The sequence below is a fragment of the Ciconia boyciana genome, chromosome 7 (assembly GCF_034638445.1).
Source record: "Ciconia boyciana chromosome 7, ASM3463844v1, whole genome shotgun sequence".
In the NCBI taxonomy this organism is placed as follows: domain Eukaryota; kingdom Metazoa; phylum Chordata; class Aves; order Ciconiiformes; family Ciconiidae; genus Ciconia; species Ciconia boyciana.
The window spans coordinates 34,601,755-34,625,200 of NC_132940.1; the positions used below are offsets into that span (position 1 = coordinate 34,601,755).

Below are 23,446 nucleotides of genomic sequence, written 5' to 3' on the forward strand. Positions count from 1 at the left end.
TTTTCCCTGCCAATAGCATTTCTGACCCAGGTGGCGCCGACCATACCCAAAACTGCAGTAATCATTTTAACTGAACATAATTACAGTGATTTGAAGACAGCTTTTTTTTTTTTTCCATTACGATAGCTTCTTTAATGATAAGAAATTACCTGAAGATACTGATATCTAGTGTTAAAGAGGGGAGTGGAATTTAATGTTTGGCTTTTGTATTGCATGCTTCCATTCCTTATAACAGCCTTGTTCACTAGCTTTGCTGCTGCTGCAGTGCCAGACCAGTCAAAATTTGGATTTTGGGGTTTTGCTCTTGAAAGTCATTATAGTCAACTTATGTCTGTGAGAGGGTGAGTGTGTGTGTTGCTCCCTACTAGTAAGTGCTACAGAATTCATTTGGGAAGCAGGGCTGCCTTGAGGTATGGATTCATAGCACTCGGATCCCAGGCTCCAGGTTTCAGAGGGATCCTTCAGTCAGTGCTTGGTTAGCCCATGTTCATCACACATACTGGATTGGGTACGTGGTTTTGATCTGCCTGCATGCAGCAAGGCTGGACTGTAAAGTTAATCTGGTCTCAGTGTGTGAGTACAGTCCATGCATTTATGTGCCCAATCCTGAATCTGCCAAATGCTTAATGTTGGCAAAATATTACCTCTCTGTCTTCCCTCCTGAGAACAGGAAAAGTCCATTGCATCTTCAGCTGGTATGAAGCAGTGTAAAGTTATGATCTAACTTACATCAAGGCCACATCCAAAATGCAGTGAACACAGCTGAGAGGTTTTACTTTAGTTCATTTTGGATTAAGCCACAGCCAAGGAACTAACCCAGTTTACTGGGATATAAATGCTAAGTATTTCTCTTGGTATAGAGTTTTTGTCTCTTGGGACATTCAAGTCCTGCTCATTTAAGTAGCCAGTATCTCAAGGAGCTTCTGGAATGGCAGAAGCTAATGCTGAAGCCCTTTAATTTTAAGGCAGAAATCTCATTTCCCTAAGCAGGATATGTAATTTGAGAAATCATCTTCTTCAGTGCAAATACAAAAATGAAAGTGGATTATCACAGATTAAATTAATTGCAATTCTAAATTTAGTTTTGCTATCAACATGATTCTGAATACGTATCTGCCAATTCCTGTTTATATATCTAAAGGAAAATACCATTAAATCCCTGGATTGGATCTTCAAAGGAATTTCCTTCTGTTCCAATAAATGTGAAGACTTGTGGGTGGTTTATTTGGAAAATAGGGTGTTGTATTTGACTTAGCATAGATAAGCATTGCCCCATGAAACCTAACTCTCAGCAGTCGTGATTAAATCTTTCCTTTTCAGGATGAGTGGTTAACCTTATGCTTAACATTTCAACAGAAACACCAAATATCTTGAGGAGTGGATGACATCCTATGACTTGTGGGGCTTTTTCAAAGCTGTTTCTTTTGCCTTTCTATTTCAGAGTTATTTCTAATTTGTTTACAGAAGCAGTCAAATCAATCACTAGTAAAAATATGGAACAGAAAATAGATGAATGGGTAAAATAATAAAAATATAGGGTATTTTTTGTTCATATTGCTCCATTTTTGAAATTAATTCTCTGATGTAAGCAACTCCACTGGTATCAAATAAAATATTTCAAAATCACCTAAAATCCATTTTCAAAAAAGGCATACGTCATAGAATATAAATCACTTCTGAAATTTTCTGCTAAGATCAGAAAGTGCATTTGAACATTTTATTCCATATTTTTATTGAGCTCTCTATTCAATAAAATGGCATGTACTTTTAAATATATGTTTTGCATCATTTGATATTAATAAGTTTCTCAGCTGCCACTCAGCTTTGCCTTTTCATATTGGATTTCACTGGAAACTTTAGGTTTTGGTGGAATCCAAATGCCTGTCCTAGAATCTTTCACAACTTTTGTGATATTAAATAATTTTTCTGCCGCCTTTGTCACTGCCCTCCACATTTTTGGTGGGATCACAGTGAAAGAAAAGAAACTTGGAAGTTAGACCCACATTGCATTTCATGTGACAGGGAATCATATTGAAGCATGAGATGAAAACCAGATGTCATTTTGTTTCTCTCATTCGTGATTACTGCTTTTATACTTCTGTTTTTGCAGCCTCATATTTTTTCACCAAAGTTTGTTGTGATAAGAGAGAATGAGAATTCTTTCTCTGCTGAGACATTAGACTGTCCTTCATTTGAAATAAAAATTTTGACATCTGCACAACCTGAGAGATATTCCTGTTGGTTATTTAGCTTCCCATTTAACTAAAATTTCTTTGCTTGGACAGAGTTTTCATTCGTTTATATATTTTCATCCTCTGTTTCTATTCAGGTTGAGATTGCTAACTAAGCACAATTTTGTTTCTTATTTTGCAGACTGGGTGGAATTCAGTCCATATGAGATTGGTATGGCAAAGTACGGCACTTTTATGTCTCCTGATTTGTTTGGAAGCAAATTTTTTATGGGGACAGTGGTAAAGAAGTATAGTGAAAATCCTTTGCATTTCTTGATGGGTGAGTATGTGACAGAAAGAGACTTTAAAATAAAAGTAATGTCAGCAGTTCATGGACAAGGGTTCTTACACAAAGTGTAAGACAAGAAGTAGAGTTCTCAATTTGTTGGAAGACATCCATTTGAAAGATTTCGCAGACACGGATTGGCATTCCTTGTTTTTTTGTTTCTGGTATGTACATCTGAGCTTATGACTTAGCATGTTCCAAAATCAGAGGTGTGTTCAGAGAGTAAGCAATGCTTAAATAGTGCGGTATATGTTTTTTTTCTTCTACCAGCCTCCATTTATTGTATACTTTTTCCCTTTCAGGCGTCTGGGGCAGTGCATTTTCTATATTATTTAACAGAGTGCTTGGCGTCTCCAATTCTCAAAATAAAGGTCCCACCATGGAAGAAGAATTAGGTAATATTAGTAAAACATTCTTCTACTATGCAAAACAATTGCTAGCAAGATTCAGTGCACTCTTACTCTGTGGAAGGATGGCACTCACTCTGCTGATAGTCATTTTAAGAATGTGGGATTCAAGTAACTTTAATTGCTGAAATTGCTAGATGCTGCTGAGGTCAGGGAAAGAGAGTTAGTAATTTTCTTTTGTTTCTTTCACTTTTGTTTCTGATCAGTATCAGAGGTACTGAAAGTCACCTGCATATATCCAACTATTTTCATGAAGTTAAAAGAATCCAACTCCCTTTTTTATGTTGTTACGCTAGTTTTTGGAGATCAGAAGCTGAGAAATACTTGATAGTTACTTGTGTAGTCTATTGACACTGGACTGTATTATTCAAGGGCTTAGTAAAGTAAACCCAAATTTTATCATCTCTGGATTGTTAGATTGTTCCATTCTAACCACAAATCATCTGTTCATATCTGATCCTTTGCTTACTAATTTAATGATTTCGATTTCATTCCTAATGCACAAATGGCGTAATGACTGTAAGGAAAGAGTTGTAGCTTGGTTTGAATAGACTTTATTTTGTTTTATTTGAGAATGCAGTTGATAATGAAAGGGGTTTTTACACTTTTTTTCCTATTCAGAAGACGTCATACAGGGAAATACATAACCAATAAATGAATTGTCCTAGACAGCCAGATTTTTCTGAGGGTGCGGAGAGAAAATGCAGATTGAATTGATTTAAGAAAACAAAACAAAAAACAAAACCAAAAAAACCCCAAGCCTCTTAGCTGTCTCTGTCTCCTAATAGATGGTATTCAGCTGTTTGATAATATACTTATTTATGGATGAAAATGAGACCTGTGCCTCCAGGTTCATATTTCTGGTTAACACCTCATGAGTGTTAACACCTACTAATGGAGGATCTCTGTCAATAAATTTCATAGTGGAAAAGTCTGTGTTATTGCTTTTTAAGATGTTGAGAGACAGAATGTTATCTCTCATCCGTGGCTCATTTCACATATAATTTAAAAAATATGCTTTGAAGTGGGATTAGATGTGAAAATACTAACGTGACTCGAATCACAATCTATTACCAGAGCTGTATATGTCCCAATGAAACCCTGGTACCACCAAAGTGAATGGCAAAATGCCAGTGGACATCAAAAGAGCCAGTGTTACACACAGCATGTATAAATCACACCTAGAAGCAGTAAATAATAAATTTTGCATAGGGGTTGCTTTAAAGAGATGGTTTGATGTCCAGAAATTGCACTTGTTTTTGTTAGCTTCCTTTTTTGGTCACTAATTTTTATTTTGACGTGTCTCCTATGTCATTGCTCAAGAATTTGTATGTTTGTCTTTGGTGCGTGTTTGTCCATTGACGGTATTTGGTATATTGAGGATGCACTGAGTATTAAAAGTATTTAAGGAAAAATACATGATGACTAAGCTCTTCTGTTTCTGTGGGGATTTTTACAGTGTTGTATGTAAGTCTAAGAGGGCATAATCCTCTTTAGAAAAGACCAAGAGTGGTGGTCATCTGTATCCAGTATTCATTACCAAGGGTAATAAAGCTGTGGTTTTTTACACTTGATATTTCGGTGACTCTCTTCATTCTTCTCTTTCAGCCAGGTGTGCTTATAGCAATTAGATTTAGACCTAAGCAACACATGCAAAGTGTAATTGCCATTGTTTTGATACTGCATTTGGTAGAAATTACAGCATTTGTTGGAAATTACAGCCCAAAGCAGGGGTATGCCACCAGCATCTACATTATCCTTTTGTGAGAAAAAGTAGATGTTATTTTATTTTCATTTTTTAATGGAAAAAACAATTCGTTGATAATATGTTCACGTTCATTAGGAAACAACCCTCATTCAGTTTATTTTAACTGGCTTCAAATTTCAATTAGAGATGAATCCTAGCATACATTATACTAGGGAGTAAAGGGTTTTAGTTTTCAAAAGTCTTCTCTTGGATACAGTTGCATCACCGGACTTCAATCTCTCTGCAGTCTTTGTAGGACATAAGCTTCCAAGATGAGGCTGCTCATAGAACATTGCAAATCTACTGTATTTCAAGAAAGGCTTCCCTCCATAATTAGGAAAATAGTGTTGTCAGCCTATAATCCATTTTGACATGAACTCACCTCCACTACAAACCTTGCCTGAGGATTGGAATGTGCTGCTTTTTCAGTACTCATTTTGACTTTGAAATAATTCCTTGAGATAGTAATGAACAGTTAACAATGACTTTGTGGTTATTTTGGAAACAAAGCTGTTAACCCTAACAAAATGCAGATTTTTGCCAGAGAAGTTCAGTCATTTCTGTTTTTATTTCTCTCACTTAATGTTATGAGATGGAAACCATTGTCTTTTCTACCTGTGTAACTGCATTGGCCTTTATTTTTCACACATACTCCAACAGAACTTTCATAACCATCTTGGCTTTTGTTTTTCCCCCACTATTTTTAAGAGTACCCATTCATATAGGTATCAATGAGGTTAAGTGTTCCTCTTTTTTTTTTTTTAAATTAGCAGGTAGTTAACAGAAATTAACATTGTCTTCCTAGTTCACTAGGAGTTATTGAGAGGACAGAAGCTATACATCTAAATTTTAATCAAGGTGAACGAAATGTGTCAGATATGTGGTGCAGAGGTGAGTTGCAGGTACTGCTTTAGGATTACGTTTTGTTTTCTCAGTCTTCTGGCTAATCTCCTTAGTGCAGGAGCTTTGCAAAAATTGCAGGCTAAAGCTAATATATTCTGATTAGATTCTGAACATAGAGATGTCCACAGCAGATCGAATCTCTTCAGCTGTATTTTCTATTATGAAGACTATGATAGTTTTATGACTCAAATTGTTTTGAAATTCTTAGCTGTTCTGATAATTAAACCCTAGCAGTTTAAAGTAATTTTATATTTCTTTCAACAGAAAATATTAGGCTAAAGCACCTTGTAAGCAATGACAGTTCAGACAGTGAAGATGAATCACAACATCCAAAAGGTAAGAAAATCCTCACATTTTATTTCATAGTTTACTGTTTTCATCAGCTTTCGTGTAGCATGATCAAGTTCATGGATGTTGGTAATTAGCCATAGCCGGTTTTACTTAGTCTTACCAGTAGTCTCTTATAACTGAGAGCTCTGCTCTCATTTCTACCGATGATAAAACTTAATTGCCTAGCCCAAGGATCTTAAAGGAGCCAGTGGCTCAGCAAAATACAGAAATGTTGAACAAGAGACCTCAGAAGGGCATTTGGCTTGACTTCATGCCTCCTGCTCAAGCTGATGATCAAATGATTCTCTCACATATCTTCAGTCTTGGTGTCAGCCCAACAGGGCTTCACAGAGGTCTGCAATTTCACATACACTCAAAAATTAGGCTTGCTGAGCCAGTAATCTCCAGAAGTCTGTTGCCCTCAAGCTACTGAGCTCAGAGGCATGTTCGAATTGTTATCAGCCCAGCAAACTAACGCTATCCATTGTTTTCAAGGGTTCCTTGATCAAATATTAGTTTGTGTTTCCAGCATTCATAGATGTCTTCTAGCACCTTTACAAATGGCATCTGATACAGGAAATTCCTAGTGCTTGGCACAGTAGTTTAAACAATGCCCAAATTCAGTTTCCCAGAAGAGGCACAACCACAACCGGAAAGTGGGAAGAAAAGATCCTATTGAAAATTATTTTTAGGCACCTAAACTACCTGTGGATTTCTGTGATTGTAGTCAGGGTCTCTGTCTCGTCCTAATAATGCTTTCTTTATTTGATAATACTTTTGGGGACAACAGTGATTTTCACCTGAAGAAATCAATTATGTTTTCAACAACTAAAGCAAAGATGGGAATGCAGCTCTGTGTAATTTTAAGATCTACAGGAAGAAAAGAAAATCTTGTGCAATGAGACAGTGAATTATGTCATTAGCTCTGTTAAATGATTACTTCTTCAATTCCCCTTATGTGTAAAATAATAGGGAGAGGGTGATACCACATTTTGTGTTTATTTGTGGATTTCCAGTTTAAGCACTATAGCCAGCATGAAACAATACATTTATTTCATAGTTTGTAGCCATAGTGGACAACCTACAAATCTGTGATTTGTAAATGCTTGGTAAACCCTCTCACTTCTATAGAATATTACGATACAGGTGTTGGACATCTAAACTTTGTGGTGTTTGATGCTTGTTTTCTCTCTACTTATATAAAAATCGGCTCCTTTACAGCCTGGATTAGAGAGATCAAGCCTGAGCCTGAATTATCTCCTTATACAAAACACCTCAAAAAGTCAAGTTTTGACAGTACAAATGCAAGGTTACACCAATCCAAGTTATTTTTACTGCGATGTCTAGCTGTAGACATCTAAGTCTGGACATTTTGTTGTACTCTTTAGTTAATTAAAACCAGATATTGACTGTTTTAGTTAATTTAGTTAATTTAGTTAATTAAAACCAGAATGTAGTCTACAATTTATGGAAAGGATATTTTCAGGTATTTTAGAATTTCCATGCTAAGGATTCTCTTTTATGCAGACTGACTTTGCCTTCCTAAGGAAAGCTGGGTTTCTGGCAGTCAGCAAAGGATGGAGAAGGGTATCAATACACATCCAGATGAATTAGGTCTACATAGAGCATGGATCTTGGCAACTCAAGTCTGTCCCCTGAGCCCAGGAGAGTTTGCATTTTGGGTGCTAGCACAGATAAAGCCATATCCTCATTGCCCTTGCCATCCAGACTAGTTAAGTCCAGCTCAGGTCATCTAACACATTCCCAATCTGTTTTCCTGATGGACACATCCTCACTACTATACTGCAGATGAAAAGTTTCATTGGCCTGTGAAGGTAAGAGGATGGTTTCTCTCCATTCCGCTGAACATTCATGCAGTCCACGGCTCCTTGAAAGAAGGCTATGGCCCAGTTCCTTTTATTTTCATAGGTCCTTTATTTTAGTAGACCCAGAAATCTTGGTTTTCTACTTTATGTATTAACTGTCTCACCATTGTTTATTTTCATTTTCCTCTACAGGCACTGAAAATGCTGAGGCAAGTCGCGAATATCAGAATAGCAGCCAAGAAAGCTGGGTGCAGCGAATGCTGATGGCTTTGGTGGGTGATAGTGCCCTTTTCAACACCAGGGAAGGGCGTGCTGGGAAAGTGCACAACTTCATGCTGGGATTGAACCTCAACAGCTGTTACCCGCTCTCTCCTCTGGCAGACCTTCTTACTCAGGAGTCCGTGGAGGAAGATGAACTAGATGCAGCTGTTGCAGGTTAGTTCACAGAAGGCCTATGTTGCTGCATATTCATTAGTAAAGCCAGAAACAGCGAGTTCTCAGTGTGGTGACATCTGTGAAGATGAGGCTTATAACAGCAGGTACCTGAAGGTAGGAGAACGTTTCTGTAGTGGCAGTCATGAGTATTGATCAGCAGCAGAGGTTATGAGGTGACTGGGTGTCACAGAGGGCACCGCACAGTGACTACTGTCTGCTGCCTACCTCTTGTGTCCCCTGGCAGAGTGTGCAGAACAGTCAGTACCTTTTGGAGGGGAAGTGGCTCTTTGTTTTGAAGGAATTGCTGGCAGAGGTGACCAAGCTGCTTTTGTGTATGGTGCCCTTCATTAAGGCCACTTTCTCACTCTCTTGGACTTCTCCAAAGGGTATCCTGTGTTGTTCCTTTTCTCTTATTGGTGCTGAGCCTTCTGGTGGAATTAAAACCTTTCCTTGTCCTCCTACAGGGCTTCCCTTTTGCAAAAATTTTGTAGCTCTTCTGCTGTCTTTCTCTTCCTCTGAAAAACCTGTGGAGGCAACACACTTCTTTACATGTAGATCCTTGCTTTGCTGACACCATGTTCTTCCCAGTGTGACTGATCTGTCAGGTGCATTCACATTTCATGTGTGACTGGTGTAGATGCATCCACATTTCATGTTGGCGTAAGCAGGAAGCAAGAATGCGGATGGAAAATAAGAATTTCAGAAAAATGTTAATTTGCAAAAGACGTTCAGTGTCTTCCCCCACTCCATGAAGTATATGTTGTCAGGGACAGTAGCTGCGGAGAATTAGGAATCATATTCGATTAGTATTTTGAAGATTTTCTATGGACAGTGTTCATTACAATCTTCTCAATGAGAGCCAATGAATTTCTTGGTATTCTTCCGGCACTGGTGCTTTTTTTTTTTTTTCTTCCTCAGTAGGCAACAGAGCACTGAGCTAAGGATGTGAGTTTCCCTATAGAAAAGTTACGTCAGAGTGAAGATGCATACTTGGTGGAGCCTCTGCATACAGTTTCTGTGACACAAACTGTAATGCTTCTAGATTATTGTGGATTATTACTGACATCCATCAAGCCAAGGAACTACAAATCTCTGAACGTGGTGTTCCTCCTACGTTCTCGTGTAGCGGCACAGCATTGCCAACCATCCCTTGTAATAATAGTAGTCACCTCAGCCCTTGTTTTCTCTTGAGAGGAAAGAGATTGTCCTAGCTGGTCATTATGCAATAGTAAATACCAGATGTCGTTTAAAAGCTTAAGTAGCAGATGCGCTCTAATGCGTATTTGTTAATGTAACAAATCCCTTCGAGTGGTTGTATAGTAATTTCCATCTGTACTCCACTTTCTAAATATTTTTATCATCTCAGAGGTGTTTACAACTGGGTAATCTTAATATTTATAGTAGTTGTAAAAGAGGCAGGAAAGCGGGTAGTAAATTTATGGTTGGAAAAAATGACAGTTGATGAGAATTTTGCATAATTAAGATATGTGGATAATCTTCAAAATCAACTATCAGCTTCCTGGGGTTTAATTTCAATTGAAATAAAATGCTGGTTTGACAGAATGAGCCTCTGCACCTCTGAGACAATTACTTTTGAGTGCCTGAAATTTCTTTGGGTAAAATGTCTGGCAAAAGTTTGACATAACTGTGATTTTTTTTTTTTAGTGTTAGCTGAAGCCCACGCTCATAAACGTGAACTAACAAGTCAAATCTAACAGCTATGAGTAGTTGCAATATTATGGTCAAGGATAGTTAAAAAAACTTTGAAATTTCAGTAGTTAATATAAAATTTAATCACTTGGTAGTGCGATTAAGTGTGTCCAGATTTTAATGCTGTGAATTTTGCTAATATATGAGCCTAGGAGCCCAGAGGAGTAGATAGAAGGGAAATTTTAGTGTAAATTTTAAATATTGTATATTACCAAGGCACTGGATGCATTTAAGCTTTGCATATTTATTCCTACCACTAGCAGTTTACTTATCAGCTTGAGTCCAGAGAGAAGTCTGAATTGTTTTAGGACTTACTTTCTCTTTATTACCAGACACTCCAAAAAGAGAAATAAATGAATCAAAAAGGATATAAATAATACTTTACATCTCCAGTTGTCTCAGACCTTCTGTAGATGCACTGAGTTGCACTGCAGAGGATGAACTGTGGCAGACCTAAGCCAATGTTACAATCATTACTGAGGATTGAATTTAGAGTCTGCAGTGCATACAGCAGAGATCCCAGCTGATTGATCTGAAAGTAAAATGCTTGGCTTTGCTTTGCTATGGATTCTATTTATGCTGAGCATTTTCGTAATTGATCTCAAATATGCTTTACACCCCTTGAATTATTTCATTCTGAACTCAGAGTTGTTCTGTTTCTGTGCCTTGATATTACAACACACCAAAATCACTTGAGAAAATGCCAAGTGAATAACAATAGGGAAAAAATAACTCATAATCTCTGCTTCCTTATTTCAGTAGTTATGGAAACTCTGTTATAGTAGACACACGTCAGTAGCAAATGCCCTTTTCATCTCCCATACTTCAGTTGAAGCTGCCATCTGTGACAAAGTTTGGTCTCTAGAATATGCTCTCTTTTTTATTTCCAAACACTTCTTAATATCCGTTTGTGTATCCGATTACTGCAAAGCAGGTAGGCATGCTGTGCTGGATCAACACAGAGCTGTACTCATAAACATCTTGTGCTTCTCCCAGTTTGCTGTTTGATGGACTGAAAGCTTCTCGTAATACAGATGCATCTTTCATAAAAGCAGTCCGCATGGGCTGAAAATTAATGTCCCAGGCTCTCAGAGCATAAATACTCCATTCATTCTTCATACTATTTGATGAGTAACGATGGATTGACTTACCAGGGTTACGTATATAGAATGATTGTCCTGGATTCATGTGTTGTAAAGTATAAAAAGAACAAAGGTTTCTTATCCAGCCCTTCAGAATAACTACAGCACAGGTTATAGAGTAAGTGACACTTCTTTTAGCATCAGGGATACTTATTGTACATTACACCTCTCCCAGGAGCAATTGCAGGCTCACCTGGAGTGTCCTGACCCACAGTTCAGTCTGCCTGCTTGCCTTGTCTTGCCGGGGTATTGCGCGCTGTTTCTGGCCTCTCGCTCCAAATCCTGTGTAAATCAAATCAAATTACATGCTGAATCTGCCTTTAAAGTCATGTCATTAAAATAACACTGGATTATCTTAATTGCTTTTTGAATTCTGACCCCATAACATGGACACAAGTTGCATTTTGAAACTTTTCTTCTCAGTTCAAAGATGAGAAATGTACTTCTAAAATGAATTATAATAAAAAGAAAAACCTTTAACTTCAATTTCTCCTGTAATCACAGAGATTTTATGAGGCTTATAACATCAGCTGAATTTTGTCTTTAAAAAAGGGGGGGGTGGAAATTTGTGCTAAAAGGATCTGTAGTAAGTGTATTTTTTTTACCAGTGTTTTTAAAATTATGATGAATTTGATAAACAGTAATATATTTTCATTGATTTATGCTAATTCATGGTTATGAAATATATCTCATTCTAAAATAGGTCTATAAACACACTTAGCCCTTTAGCAATAGGCAATGATTTGAAAGTGTTTTCCCCCTTAGAAATCAAGGCAAATATTAGGAAACTGGTGCCTCATTTCTTAGCAAAGTGCCCTCTAATAAATAATAATAATAACAGAAATAAAAAGTCAAAATATCTGTTCTGGGATTTTTTTGCTGCTCATAACAATAGATTTTTTTCATCCTGAAATGATAGGATCCTGAAATGATAGGAACTAGAGTTTGAATTATTTTTTATGGATTTTCTTCACATTAAAATATCTTCTTTCAGATTACTTCCATCGCCAATAAGTGGGTGCTAGGAAATTTAATTATACAAGTAATAGTTATATTATTTTATTCAGCATTCCTTAGATTACACTGCCCTCTACAGATATGAGCATTAGTTTTTAGTCAAAAGGCAAAAACATGCACCGGAAATATTTTTAAGATCGAGAGCAAGAAAAGACTGTCAGGATAAAAGTTTTAAGTACTGCAGGTATCACATAGTGGTATCCAGAGACTTGGATAAGTGCAAAGACACTTAGGAAAAATTGCTTGTTCTTTCCTGAGCTGCACCCAGGGAATATTGAGGTTAAGGGGGAAACATAATCTTTTTCAGCCCTCAGTTTGGGCATTAGAGATAGGAGACTATTTTGTGCTATACCATGATAGTAATAGCAGTAAGTGGCTTACATGTAATTCTGCTCAATGCTTAAATTTCAGATATGGATATGGGTTCCTTTTGTTCCTAGTACAGTAGTGAGTATGAGGTCGTGAAATTTGGTGTAGGTTGAAAACCAAGTCATTTGACTTGGTAGTCCTAATTTTAATGGACAGAAATAGACACAGAAAAGCATCATTCAAGAGCAGAGCCACATCAAGGCTGTTAGGCAAATTTCAGTTATTTGTGGAAAAGGAGCTGGGAAGGACAGGGGGTTTGGAAGAGAACCTGGGGGAAGCGGTTTGAGCAGGGGTTGTAGGACACTGAGAGGATGTATGTTAGGAATCTGTCTTTTAACTTCCCATAAACACTTTCCTTTGTGTATGGGTTGTTAGGGATGAAGGGGTAAAGCTCGGAAGGCTAGGGTCAAACCTGGGCATTTGTCCCCTTCGGTTTTGCCTTGAGCCACCCCTGCTTCTGCCTTGGGACAGGGCATTTGTGTACTTCACCTACTGAGGTGCCTTCCACTCTGTTTATTTCCCCTCATTCTCCAGTTGTTAAAATGAGAGGTAAAGTTACACATGAGTTCGCGATATGCTTAGCTGGGATACTGTACATTTTGAATTCTGTGGAATCCTTAGTACTCAGAGAAACACTTGAAAGCCCATCACAATTTCAGTTCTTAACTGGTGTGTTCCTGTTTTGTTTTGTTTTCATTTGTTCTGTGCAGATCCTGATGAGTTTGAGAGGATATACGAGCCACTAGATGTGAAGAGCAAAAAGATTCATATAGTGGACAGTGGGCTTACCTTTAACCTGCCATACCCACTTATCTTAAGACCTCAAAGAGGCGTTGATCTCATCATCTCTTTTGATTTTTCAGCGAGGCCAAGTGATTCCAGTCCTCCTTTCAAAGTAAGATAGGCCGTTTCTTTCTTTGTGTTCATAAATTTATGTTGACTCAGTTGTATTCTTCCAGTCGGGTTGTTTGCACATTTCATGGTTCCAGAAGGCCTTAGTGCTATTGTATTGACAGCATTGGAGCAATTTGTTTCCACGTCAAGGCAGAATATTGCAGTCTGCCTCAGTTCCTGTTTACATGACTCACATGAGACAACTGACACAAAGAAGGCTAATACAATTCATTTGAAGTAGTAGCTCTGTTGTTTTTATGGAAGTCTTGCCTTCACACAGAATTGCAGAATTTTATTTTATGTCAGTATTAAACAATTAAGTAAGTAATTTACCATTGTGCTGGTGCTCCAGCTCTGTACAGCTGTCTCCTCTGTGATGCTGTGATGTAAATGAATGGTTTTCTGTCATCATCTTGCAGAAATGTGTCTCAGTCACTCTGGTATTACTAAATATATAACATTTTGGAAGTGGAGCTAACTGTTCATTTACATCTCACTAGGATAATCTCAGTACTGGTTTAAGTAGGATTCCTAAATCCATTCAGGCAAGAGCAAAGCAACAACAGAAAAATCCAGCAGGTCTGGAAAGCACAGCTGTAATTCTGTACAATCTGTACAACCTACACATCCAGACAGCTCCAACTGATCAGAAAAGTTTAATATTGGTTCATTTGGGTAGCAGCACTTACAAGACTATTGTGAGGTACTCAAAAAAGAGGCAATATTTATTTGAAACCCATGTGGATTAAAAAAAATAATTTTTAGGAAACCAAAAAAACTTGCCTGTTTCAGAAACATTTGGCATTCTTTGTTGCTTTACAGAGAAATTTCAATTAGAACAAACAGAGTGGTTTTTTCCTTCCTCTTGCTATCAAGGGACAAAACCCCCAAACAACATTAGAAAATAACAGCAGTATCAAAATGAACTCTAGATCAGTGTTGTCAAATGCAAAAAAAGAACAAGCTTCAGGAGAATAAAAAGGAGTAACTTCTGTAATCTCTAGGTCTCTAGAGGGAAAATGGTGGGAAAATTAAATGATGCCTTAGGTTTTCATGAAGCCACCATTGAAGGGAATGGTTCATTATTTCTGAAGCGCAAATATTTGTGTAATAAAAAGAGTGACGTACCTCCAGCTGATGCACAGGTATAGTCCACAAGCAGAGGCTGTATGCTAATGGCCTAAAGGACAGAAACCAGTTTTGTTTACTGGCTGTACAGTCCCATTGGTTCTGCTTGCATTACAAAGAGTAAATGGCAGTTGAAGAATTGGCCTGTATCTATGGTAGCACTTTAATATACTTTTATTACTCCAACACATAGGGAAATCAGCCAGCTGAAGTCAATGACTCTACTCTTGTTTTATCATTTTACACCCACTATCTTTTAATCTCTTGCGTATCCAAAACAGTTGCCTGAAGAAGGGTCCTATTTCATTCAAAACCAAGATTAAAGATGTTGACCTTCCCTCTTCTGCCTCTCACACACCCTCATTACATGCTTTTGAGTCATTATTTACAGATTATTTTGTTGACTGAGTTGTCACGAGGGGAAAAAAAGCCTGTTTTCCAGACTTACTTCTTCACTTAGCATGCTTTCAAATGCTAGTCTGTGTTATGATGTGACTCTGAACATAAAAATGCGTGGATTGGTGTTTATTAACTCTCATTGGTTTCCATAGCACGGATACTCAATTTGCAAGTGAAATTATGTATGGTTTTTTCTAGCTGTCAGCTCTGTAAATTCACTCAAAGATTTATGTGGCAGACCAGCTCTTTCCTTCCTGTGAATCATCACAGGTGGTGAAGATTGAGCAGGCTGAATTAGGTGCTCAGTTTGCCATACTGGGTTGTCTATATGAAGATTGACTTGATCAGTCCTTCTGCCGTAAAGAAATGTGAGTTAATAAAACTGCTTCTAGTAGCCAGTTTGACCTGTGTCTCTCTACATAAAATCTCACTTTGCAGTGGATGCTTATATGCACCTGAGTCTTTGTTATCTTTTCAGGAAATTTTGCTTGCTGAAAAATGGGCCAAAATGAACAAGCTTCCTTTCCCGAAAATAGACCCAAATGTATTTGATCGAGAGGGCATGAAGGAGTGCTATGTTTTCAAACCAAAGGATACCTCTTCGGAGAAAGACTGTCCAACTATAATCCATTTTGTTTTGGCCAACATCAACTTCCGGAAGTACAAAGCTCCAGGTGAGCACACAGTTTCTGATGCTACATCTAGCTGTTTCTTTGAAGCTTTATAATGACATCGTGATTATATACTAGAAATGTTTTGTCTCTGAAATAACTCTTAAGTCTATCTGTAGTAGTTAGGGATTTCAAAAGAGCCATTAAAAAATAAGATGGTAAGTCCTCAGACCCAACATTTAGATTGTATTTTTGTATTTGTTCTGTATGCAGGTGTTCTAAGAGAAACACAGGAAGAGAAGGATTTTGCAGACTTTGACATTTTTGATGATCCGAATACACCGTTCTCTACGTTCAACTTCCAGTATCCTAATGAGGCGTTCAAGAGGCTTCATGATCTAATGGAGTTCAACACCCTCAATAACATAGATGTATGTATGCCAGTGTGGAAGGGACTTAAAGGGTCTAGATTTTTAAAGGAGAAAGTAGATGATGTGAGTAAAGCCCTAAATCTCCCATACAGAAGGTACAGGGGTTTACTTCAGTGTTTGCCTGATTGTTATGACATACAAAGTGCTTCCTGCATTTAGTTGTGCCCCTTGCTATTCTCAAAGTTGTGGCTGGATCAAAGCCCATTATAGGTAGTGGAACAGATCTGCTTTATTTCAATGAGGGCTGCAGTATACCCTAGGTAAGTTCATATTTTTTAAATTCTATTCCTGTGGGTTTTTTGTCATTTTACCGTCAAAAGTCCTGCAGGGTAACTGAGCAAAGGTGTCTGAACAGGATGTAGACATTATGTTCAGGATCTTATACTCAGCTCTTTATGTATGCTGACATTCTAACTGGAAGAAAAGGAAAATGGAAAATTTTTGTAAAGATCTCTAGAAATGTCTTTATCAACTAACTCAGTAATAATTATTTTTAATTGATATTAGCTATAACACAAGACCATGATCCCAGCATCCATAGAGTGACTTGCCATATCCACAAGTGTAAATGATCATCCCCAATAATTATCTTTTTTTTTTCAATATAGTGAACAAATCTTGTTACTTCAGGACAAAGGAAGCGAAAGTGAAGATTTAATCTTTCTCAAGATAATTATTATCTATATCCTTTAAGTATGGATTTTCTCAATGTTTGATTTACCTTTCAGAATTGCATTGGGACTTGGTTTTAAATGGTGTATATTCTTGTGTGACTTCTTTGTTGGTGGTATTCTGTCATATCTTTATATATTAACTACATTAAAATCATTGGTTTATACAATCAAGAAAATAGTATTCATAATAATACTCAGCAATCGCTTTGTTCAATGATGGAGCAGTGATAAAAGCAGGAGCAACAGTTGTTAACATCTGAAGGGAACTTTTCTATCAGTTAATAAATCATTAAAATGATAGTTATTTCCCTGAATGACACATTGTTCACTGTTTTCCAGGTGATCAAACAAGCTATGATAGAAAGCATTGAATACAGAAAAGAGAATCCATCTCGCTGCTCCGTGTCTCTTAGCAGTGTTGAAGCAAGGAGATTCTTTAATAAGAACAGTCTTAACAACAACCATACATAGAGGATGTGTCGTAGGTCCCACTCCTTCAAGAAGCTGGTTCTGTCTTTATAACTGGAGTCAAAAAGACATTATCAGAGCATCACGGCTCCTGAACAGGGCTGTGCAAAACTCATGAAAACATTTTCTTGTGAATTTTCAAGTTTCAATATAGTTTTGTACTTCTTTTTTTTAAACTAAAAACATTGAAAACATTTCAGTATGCTGATATCCTTATTTTAAAAACTATGGAATTAGTTTATTTTCACTATGGTCATTGGGTTCAGTGTCTTTTTTTTTTGCTTACAAAATTGTAAACACTGGTTTCTCATAGCGGGGCAATTGTCTGATTTTTAATTGATGTAAACTGGGCATATCTTGAAACATAAGATGGAATTAGAAACACAACAGAATAAAACTTTAATGACAGAGACAATATGTATACCTGGGCTTGGGCCCAGATTCCACAGTGCTTTGTATCAATGAGAAGATTTCCTCCGACTTTGGTTTGAAAAGTCAATAATTGCTAACTACTGCTAGGCAAGAGCAGCTCCCTAGTATATTAAGTCACTTGGCTGCTTACTAGCACTGTTAAGGTTGATTTCTTATACTGGAAGGGCTTTTGCTCACTAATAACCATTGGCTATCTTGGCCTTACCAAAACTCCATCATCAAGCTCTGTTTCAAATTTCACTTTTCTTGCATGAGTGGTGTCTCAAAAAAAAAACCAAATGAACTTTTGATAACAAATGGGTATCAAAGAAATGGAGTTTATACATCTTTGATATTATAAGTAGGATCCTCAGATGGTTATTAATGCTAGCAGAGCTTTTGTAACTGATGCTAAGATGCTCTTGAATCTTTTAATCACAAATATTTTCACAAAAATTGAAGTCCACTTTACTACTGTTTAAGAATGTATGTATCCACTCAGCAGAAAATCCAGCCTCTTATATTTTCTTTTTGTCTTTTGTTCCACAAAATTACATTGCTTGAATTCTTGAGCTAGTAGCACCTGTGTGTTAAATTATTGTTTATGTATTTCTGACCAAAATGTTTCTAGATAAATTAAAAGTGATTTTGCATTTGATCATGATTAAAGCATTACATTTCTGCAGAGGGACAGTGGCAATGTTTAATGGGGATGGATAAAATGTTCCTAGGTAAGAATGTGAAGTAGTTCGTGTTTTAAGGGCTTTAAAAATATATTTTAAAGTGTTTTAAACGTGTTTTAAAAATATATTTTTAGTACGTTGAATAATGAAAGACCATGCATAGACATAGATTATTTTAGTACCATCTCAACAAGTGTTGAGATAACTCTGCAAATGCATAGAAAAATGCAGTCGCACCTCCGAAAACTTCCAGCCTCCTTTGAAATCATGTAATCAGCAAGTGTGTAACGTGGGAAAGAGCAAAAGGAACTGATGAGGTCACTGATGGCCTTGCACTGTGTGCAAGATCTAGGAGTCACACGTTTTCGGGGTGCTTGGCTGGCTTGTTTCATTTTTTTAAAGTTTGTGGGATTAACTCTCAGCAAATGCACCTGGCATTCCCGGCAGTTGTTCTTTAGCTGCTTTCTTGTGGAGTTTGAAGAAGATGGCAGGGGCTGAATAGTTTAGTTCAAGGCGAGATTGCTGTCTCTGAGAGTTAATGCCAAAGAGCATACAAAGGTGTTTGCAGAGGTGAGAAGGGAAAAACATATCCCCAGCTGCCTTGCAGGTTGCTTGTCCAGCACTCTACAGCAGATGGAGAAGAAAAGCACTCCTTTCACTAGGAATATCACCATGGTGAAAACAAAGCACGTTTTCAGTAGGATTACTTGCAGTATCGTGGTTAGAAGGCATGCATGTTTCTCTTCAAGAGCTGGAAGTGGAATTTTGGTCTCAAGATTTCTGTTGATGTTAGTACGGTTCCGATTTCACCCTCTATCTTTCTGATAGGGCTGTCAGGATCCTAGCAAATGCAAAGATCGTGGTTGCAATGAATGCCATCACTCTGTGCACAGACTATTTGAAGCATAGCTGATCTTTTGTTTGATAGTTTTCTGACAAACAGTTTTTACACTAACTGCTTGTTTATCAGAGTTTATTGCTAATTCATTGTCTGTTCCTTTTATTGTGAATTATTAAGCTATTTTTAATTGCTAAAATCTGTAAGGCCATGGGAAGGGAAGTAATTATAATGCATTTCTTTTAACAGCCACTGCATCATCCCTCCTTAAATCTACATGCAATGTTACATGATTAATAACATTTTCTGTATTGATTAATAGTTTTTATTTCTGTTTGAGTTAGTGGATGTTTAAAATCAGGAGAGAAAATAAAAGTAATTTATCTTAGTTCTGCATAATTTAAACATTTTCAATAAATTTTGGAATACAGGAAGAAACTGGTACCATTATTTTACTGTAATATTTTCTTTTTAATGTTTTTTTTCTTTTGTTAACATTTGTATTTTTTATTTTATAATATGTACCTACTGTTTTATGGAAGTGTTTTATCATGCTTTTTACAGTTTATATTATCACAGTGTTATCAGACAATAAAAAAATAAAAACTGTATTTGGCACCTACTGTTTTCAGTCAGTTTATTTTGATAATTTACATGACATTTTAGCTTTTATTCTGAAGAGATGTGGGACAGCTCACAAGCAGGAAATTCAAGGTTTTTGCTTGTTAGTCTTTCTTTTTAGTTTAGATGTTAAAACTACAACTTTTTTGAGCAGTTCAGTGTGTGGGGACAGCACATCAATCCATTTTTATTGCTACTGATATATTTTGGTATCAGCACTCTGCCAGATATTTTGTGATGTTCTGTTAAGAGCTACTAGAGTGAATTACAGTACGGGTTTGGGTGTTGACTCTTTGCTGCCTTTAATCTCAGATTTCTTAAAAAGCAGGTCAAGGAGGGAAGTTCCTCCAAACCTGTTCAGATCAAACAGCTGCTGGCCTGTTGCTTCTGTTTGCTGAAAAACAGGAGCAGTCTGTCATTTGCAGGTACTTCAAAATGCAAGGGCATCATTCTGATAGAAAATGTGTAAATATTTTTCTCCCATTTTACTGTATGGTGAATAAGGCTAAAGGTCAGCTATGACTGATAGGGTCTAAGAGTAAAATGTTAGAGGCATCAAAAGCTTGGGGTCTGATATGTATATGAGGGGAGTAACAAGTGTCTCAGTATGCCCAAATTCTCTTGAGCCAACACTGCTGAGACCTTACACCGCTGTAGGTACCAGTACGTGTTTTCTCAGTCTGGAGCAGACTGTCTACTAGGGCGGGAGTCCCTCTTCCTCTGCTAAAATCAAATCTGTCATAAAAAACCCTAGTTCTACTTTTTCAAACATTTGAAGTGTCTTGGGCTCCCCAGAAGCTCATTGGTAAGTTCATAAGTGTAATTCCACTATAGTCTCAAACAAAAAACCTCTCTTAATTATGTGTCCATAAGCTTCTAATGGAAAAATCCATCTTGGTGTGGTCAGAAACTTAGAAATTGAAACCTTAGTTCAGTTCAGCTGCAGAGCAGAATACTAGGACTTATAGTCTTAGTCATACGTTATATTAAAAATTAGTTCAAAGGAGAATAATAATGCTGAAAAAACCTCTTCTACTTCTGACAACTGATGTGAAACCAGGAACATACACATTTTTTCCTTAGCCTAAAAAGTTAGTCCTTTGTTTCTCATTTTCCCTTCCTTCAGTCCCTGGTTCATCTGTTTTATGCCTGCAATATTTTTTTCCAACTGAACGTGTTATACCTAGAAGGCAGTAAAAGGTGGGTTTAGAGAATGAATTATTTCAGATGTCAGAAATTATTTTAGGGGATGCATGTAGGATATGGAAGTGCCATCATGCTAGCCCAGAGTGACTGCAAAGAGCTCAGTCTTGCAGGTAGGCATGGCTCCTGAAAAGCACAGGTGGACTATGTGTCTATCCCACTCCAGGGAAGCCTGGCTCCAAACCTGGCCCTGAGGTTGTTTCTTTTCTGTAGGACCTTCAGGCAGTCTCCAGCTGCCGGCATAGGTATCTGAAATCTCCGCTTGCATTTTTTTCTTTAGCAGTGGAAGTGAACACTCAGAATAAAATCCTATTGACCCAGAAAGCATGAGAGCGCGAGAGCATCGACCTCAAGAGTGTTTGCATCAGTAAGAAAATTCATTTTGGCAGGGAAACGGTGCTGCAACAAACGCGCTTTCTGGTTTGACCCAGCGTATTTTGTCTGTGGGATGAAATTTGAGAAGTCAGTGTAAACGGGCTGCAGTGTTCTCATCACCCACAGATCTTTGCCTTTAGACCACCAATAGGCTCGTTTTTGAGGAGAGCTGTTCAGCTGCTCCGTACGCACAAATGGATGTGAGATCAGTAACAGTGAGGAGCGAGTTGTGCAACCACATGCATTTACATAACACGTTTGCTCTGATGCTCACTCAAAGCAAAAGCATGTAGACGTTTCCTGAAGCTGTAAATTCACCCATCACTCTTACTGCTTTTGCACTTCACATACAGGCTTGATTTGTGTATTGATGTGACTCATCCAATTAAGTTATATACACTGGCCCTTCTCACGCTAGGTAAAAAGTAAAGATCTTCAGAGTTCACAGGCAAGGAATTCCCCATGACAACAAAAAAAATGGGACTTTGCGTGCGAAGAACAGGCAGAGTGCGGCAATGAAGTTGACAGAGAGACTTGTTAACCTGTAGTCTAACCAAAAAATACAATATTTGGTAAAATGGGAACAGGAATTCCTTATGTGACCGTTTAACCCATGAGTGCCGAGCCACACAAACTTGGCTCAAGCAGAAATTAGGGACCAAAGGCCAAGCCAAAAGACTTCTGTTCTCTTTTAGGTTTTGTCAGGAGATGTATGGGAATAGAAGAGAAGTTCCAAAGCAGGCAGCCATGAGCTAGGGGAGACCCCAGCATGGGAGGAGAGACCTTGACCCCAGGGGTGCCACAGATACAGCCAGATCCAAGAAATAGATGGGGGCAAATGGGGCGCTGAAAGGGAAACCCCAGCTGTGACAGGGCCACTGGGCAGTTGTGCAAAGGCTGGGGCAGAGGGTTGTCTGATGTCTGCAGAGAGGAACCATCCTGCCGGTGCTTTGGCCTTCCCCGTGACTCTGTCTGTGCCAGGAGTCATCAGCCCTGTTCATGAGGTCTTCCCAAGACCTGCCAGAAAAACCTCGGGGAACTGAACGTTGACCCAACTTTATGCTCAAAAAATATTTTGCCTTTAATCAGAGCAATGCTCTTCCAGAGCTTCCTCCTTGAAGCCTGTGGCCAAGCTAGAAACAGAAACCTGAGTGCTTTGGGATGGTTTTGGCTCTTGTGTTTCCCTCTAATTCTCAGCCAGATGTGGTTTTTTAGGCAAGTCAAAAGTGAGCAGGGAAAAATAGGCAGCTTCGTTCTTATTTGGGTCTGAAACTCTGACTTCTGCCATTGCAGAACAAGCTACATAGGTAAAGTTATACAATTTCTTTGTTACCATTTTCTAATTTAGCTTCATATCTGCTCCTCGCCCAACCTTCTGGACGGGGTCGCAGGGATGGATGGCTGGGGCCAGCGCTTGCTCTGCACTGGAGATGGAAACTTGCCTCTTCTGTAAGGCAGGTCATTAAGTGCTTAAGATGAGGACGTTAATGTAGGAGGCATGTTCCACATCCAGCTTGTGCTAGACACATGTTATAGACATTTTGTTGCCAACACGTTGTTTAGGGTGTGTTCTGGAAAATATGAAATGGAATTAACGTGATGACATTAATAGAAATTGAGGTAACTACTTTGCCAGCATGTTTGGAAACTAGAAACACTGATACTTTGCAGCTGTAGATCTAATACAAATCCTTCTTTCTGGTCCAGTTTTGCTAAACCCCGGGGATTTGCTACAGGACGTTTTTGTATTATGGTCAAACACTGTTTATGACACTAACTAATTCATGCTAGCTGTCAGCAGAAATAGACACAGCCTGAATGGCTGAGATAGATAGATAGATAGTATCTACATGCCAGCAGATGTGGATGTGAAAGTCCATCTGTCTGTCCGTAGCCCCAGGGCTCTCACTTTTGGGCAGGACACTGCAAGCAATGGCTGTGGAGGAGCCACAACCTCGTTTGCCTGCAGATCTTGGGTCGGGATGAGTGAACATGGTGGGAGCAGAGACTGAGATGAGGTCGGAATCAGTGGGCAAAGAAACCCATCTATGCTGAAGTGGGATGCATGCCGTGGGCTGTCTCCAAAGTTTGTTTTTGCTGTCCCATTGCAGGACTTGCAGCTGACGATGAAGGCTGGGAGGAACCAATGGCCCGACGGCCTGTGCAGTGTTTAGCATTTTTCCATTTGCCTAATAAAGCTGATGGAAAACACCAGTTAAGAAATTTTGCCTCCAGTAATCTCTTCCCATTTTGAGCTGGTGCTTGTTTGACCTTGGGGAGGTCCAAAAATTACTAATGCTGATTAAC

At 38.1% G+C, this 23,446-nt stretch overlaps 1 protein-coding gene across 3 annotated transcripts in view; it reads left to right on the plus strand.

The window, feature by feature from the left end:
* Positions 1-17,202, plus strand: part of PLA2G4A (phospholipase A2 group IVA) — an 84,924-nt gene extending 67,722 nt beyond the window's left edge. For all 3 annotated transcript variants that reach the window (XM_072867514.1, XM_072867513.1, XM_072867515.1), the window contains 8 exons: positions 2,374-2,511; positions 2,820-2,912; positions 5,839-5,910; positions 7,923-8,165; positions 13,114-13,298; positions 15,303-15,498; positions 15,709-15,866; positions 16,880-17,202. In XM_072867514.1, coding sequence (XP_072723615.1) covers positions 2,374-2,511; positions 2,820-2,912; positions 5,839-5,910; positions 7,923-8,165; positions 13,114-13,298; positions 15,303-15,498; positions 15,709-15,866; positions 16,880-17,011 — 1,217 coding nt within the window. In that variant the 3' untranslated portion in view covers positions 17,012-17,202. The remainder of the gene's footprint in view (positions 1-2,373; positions 2,512-2,819; positions 2,913-5,838; positions 5,911-7,922; positions 8,166-13,113; positions 13,299-15,302; positions 15,499-15,708; positions 15,867-16,879) is intronic.
* Positions 17,203-23,446: the final 6,244 nt, after the last annotated feature.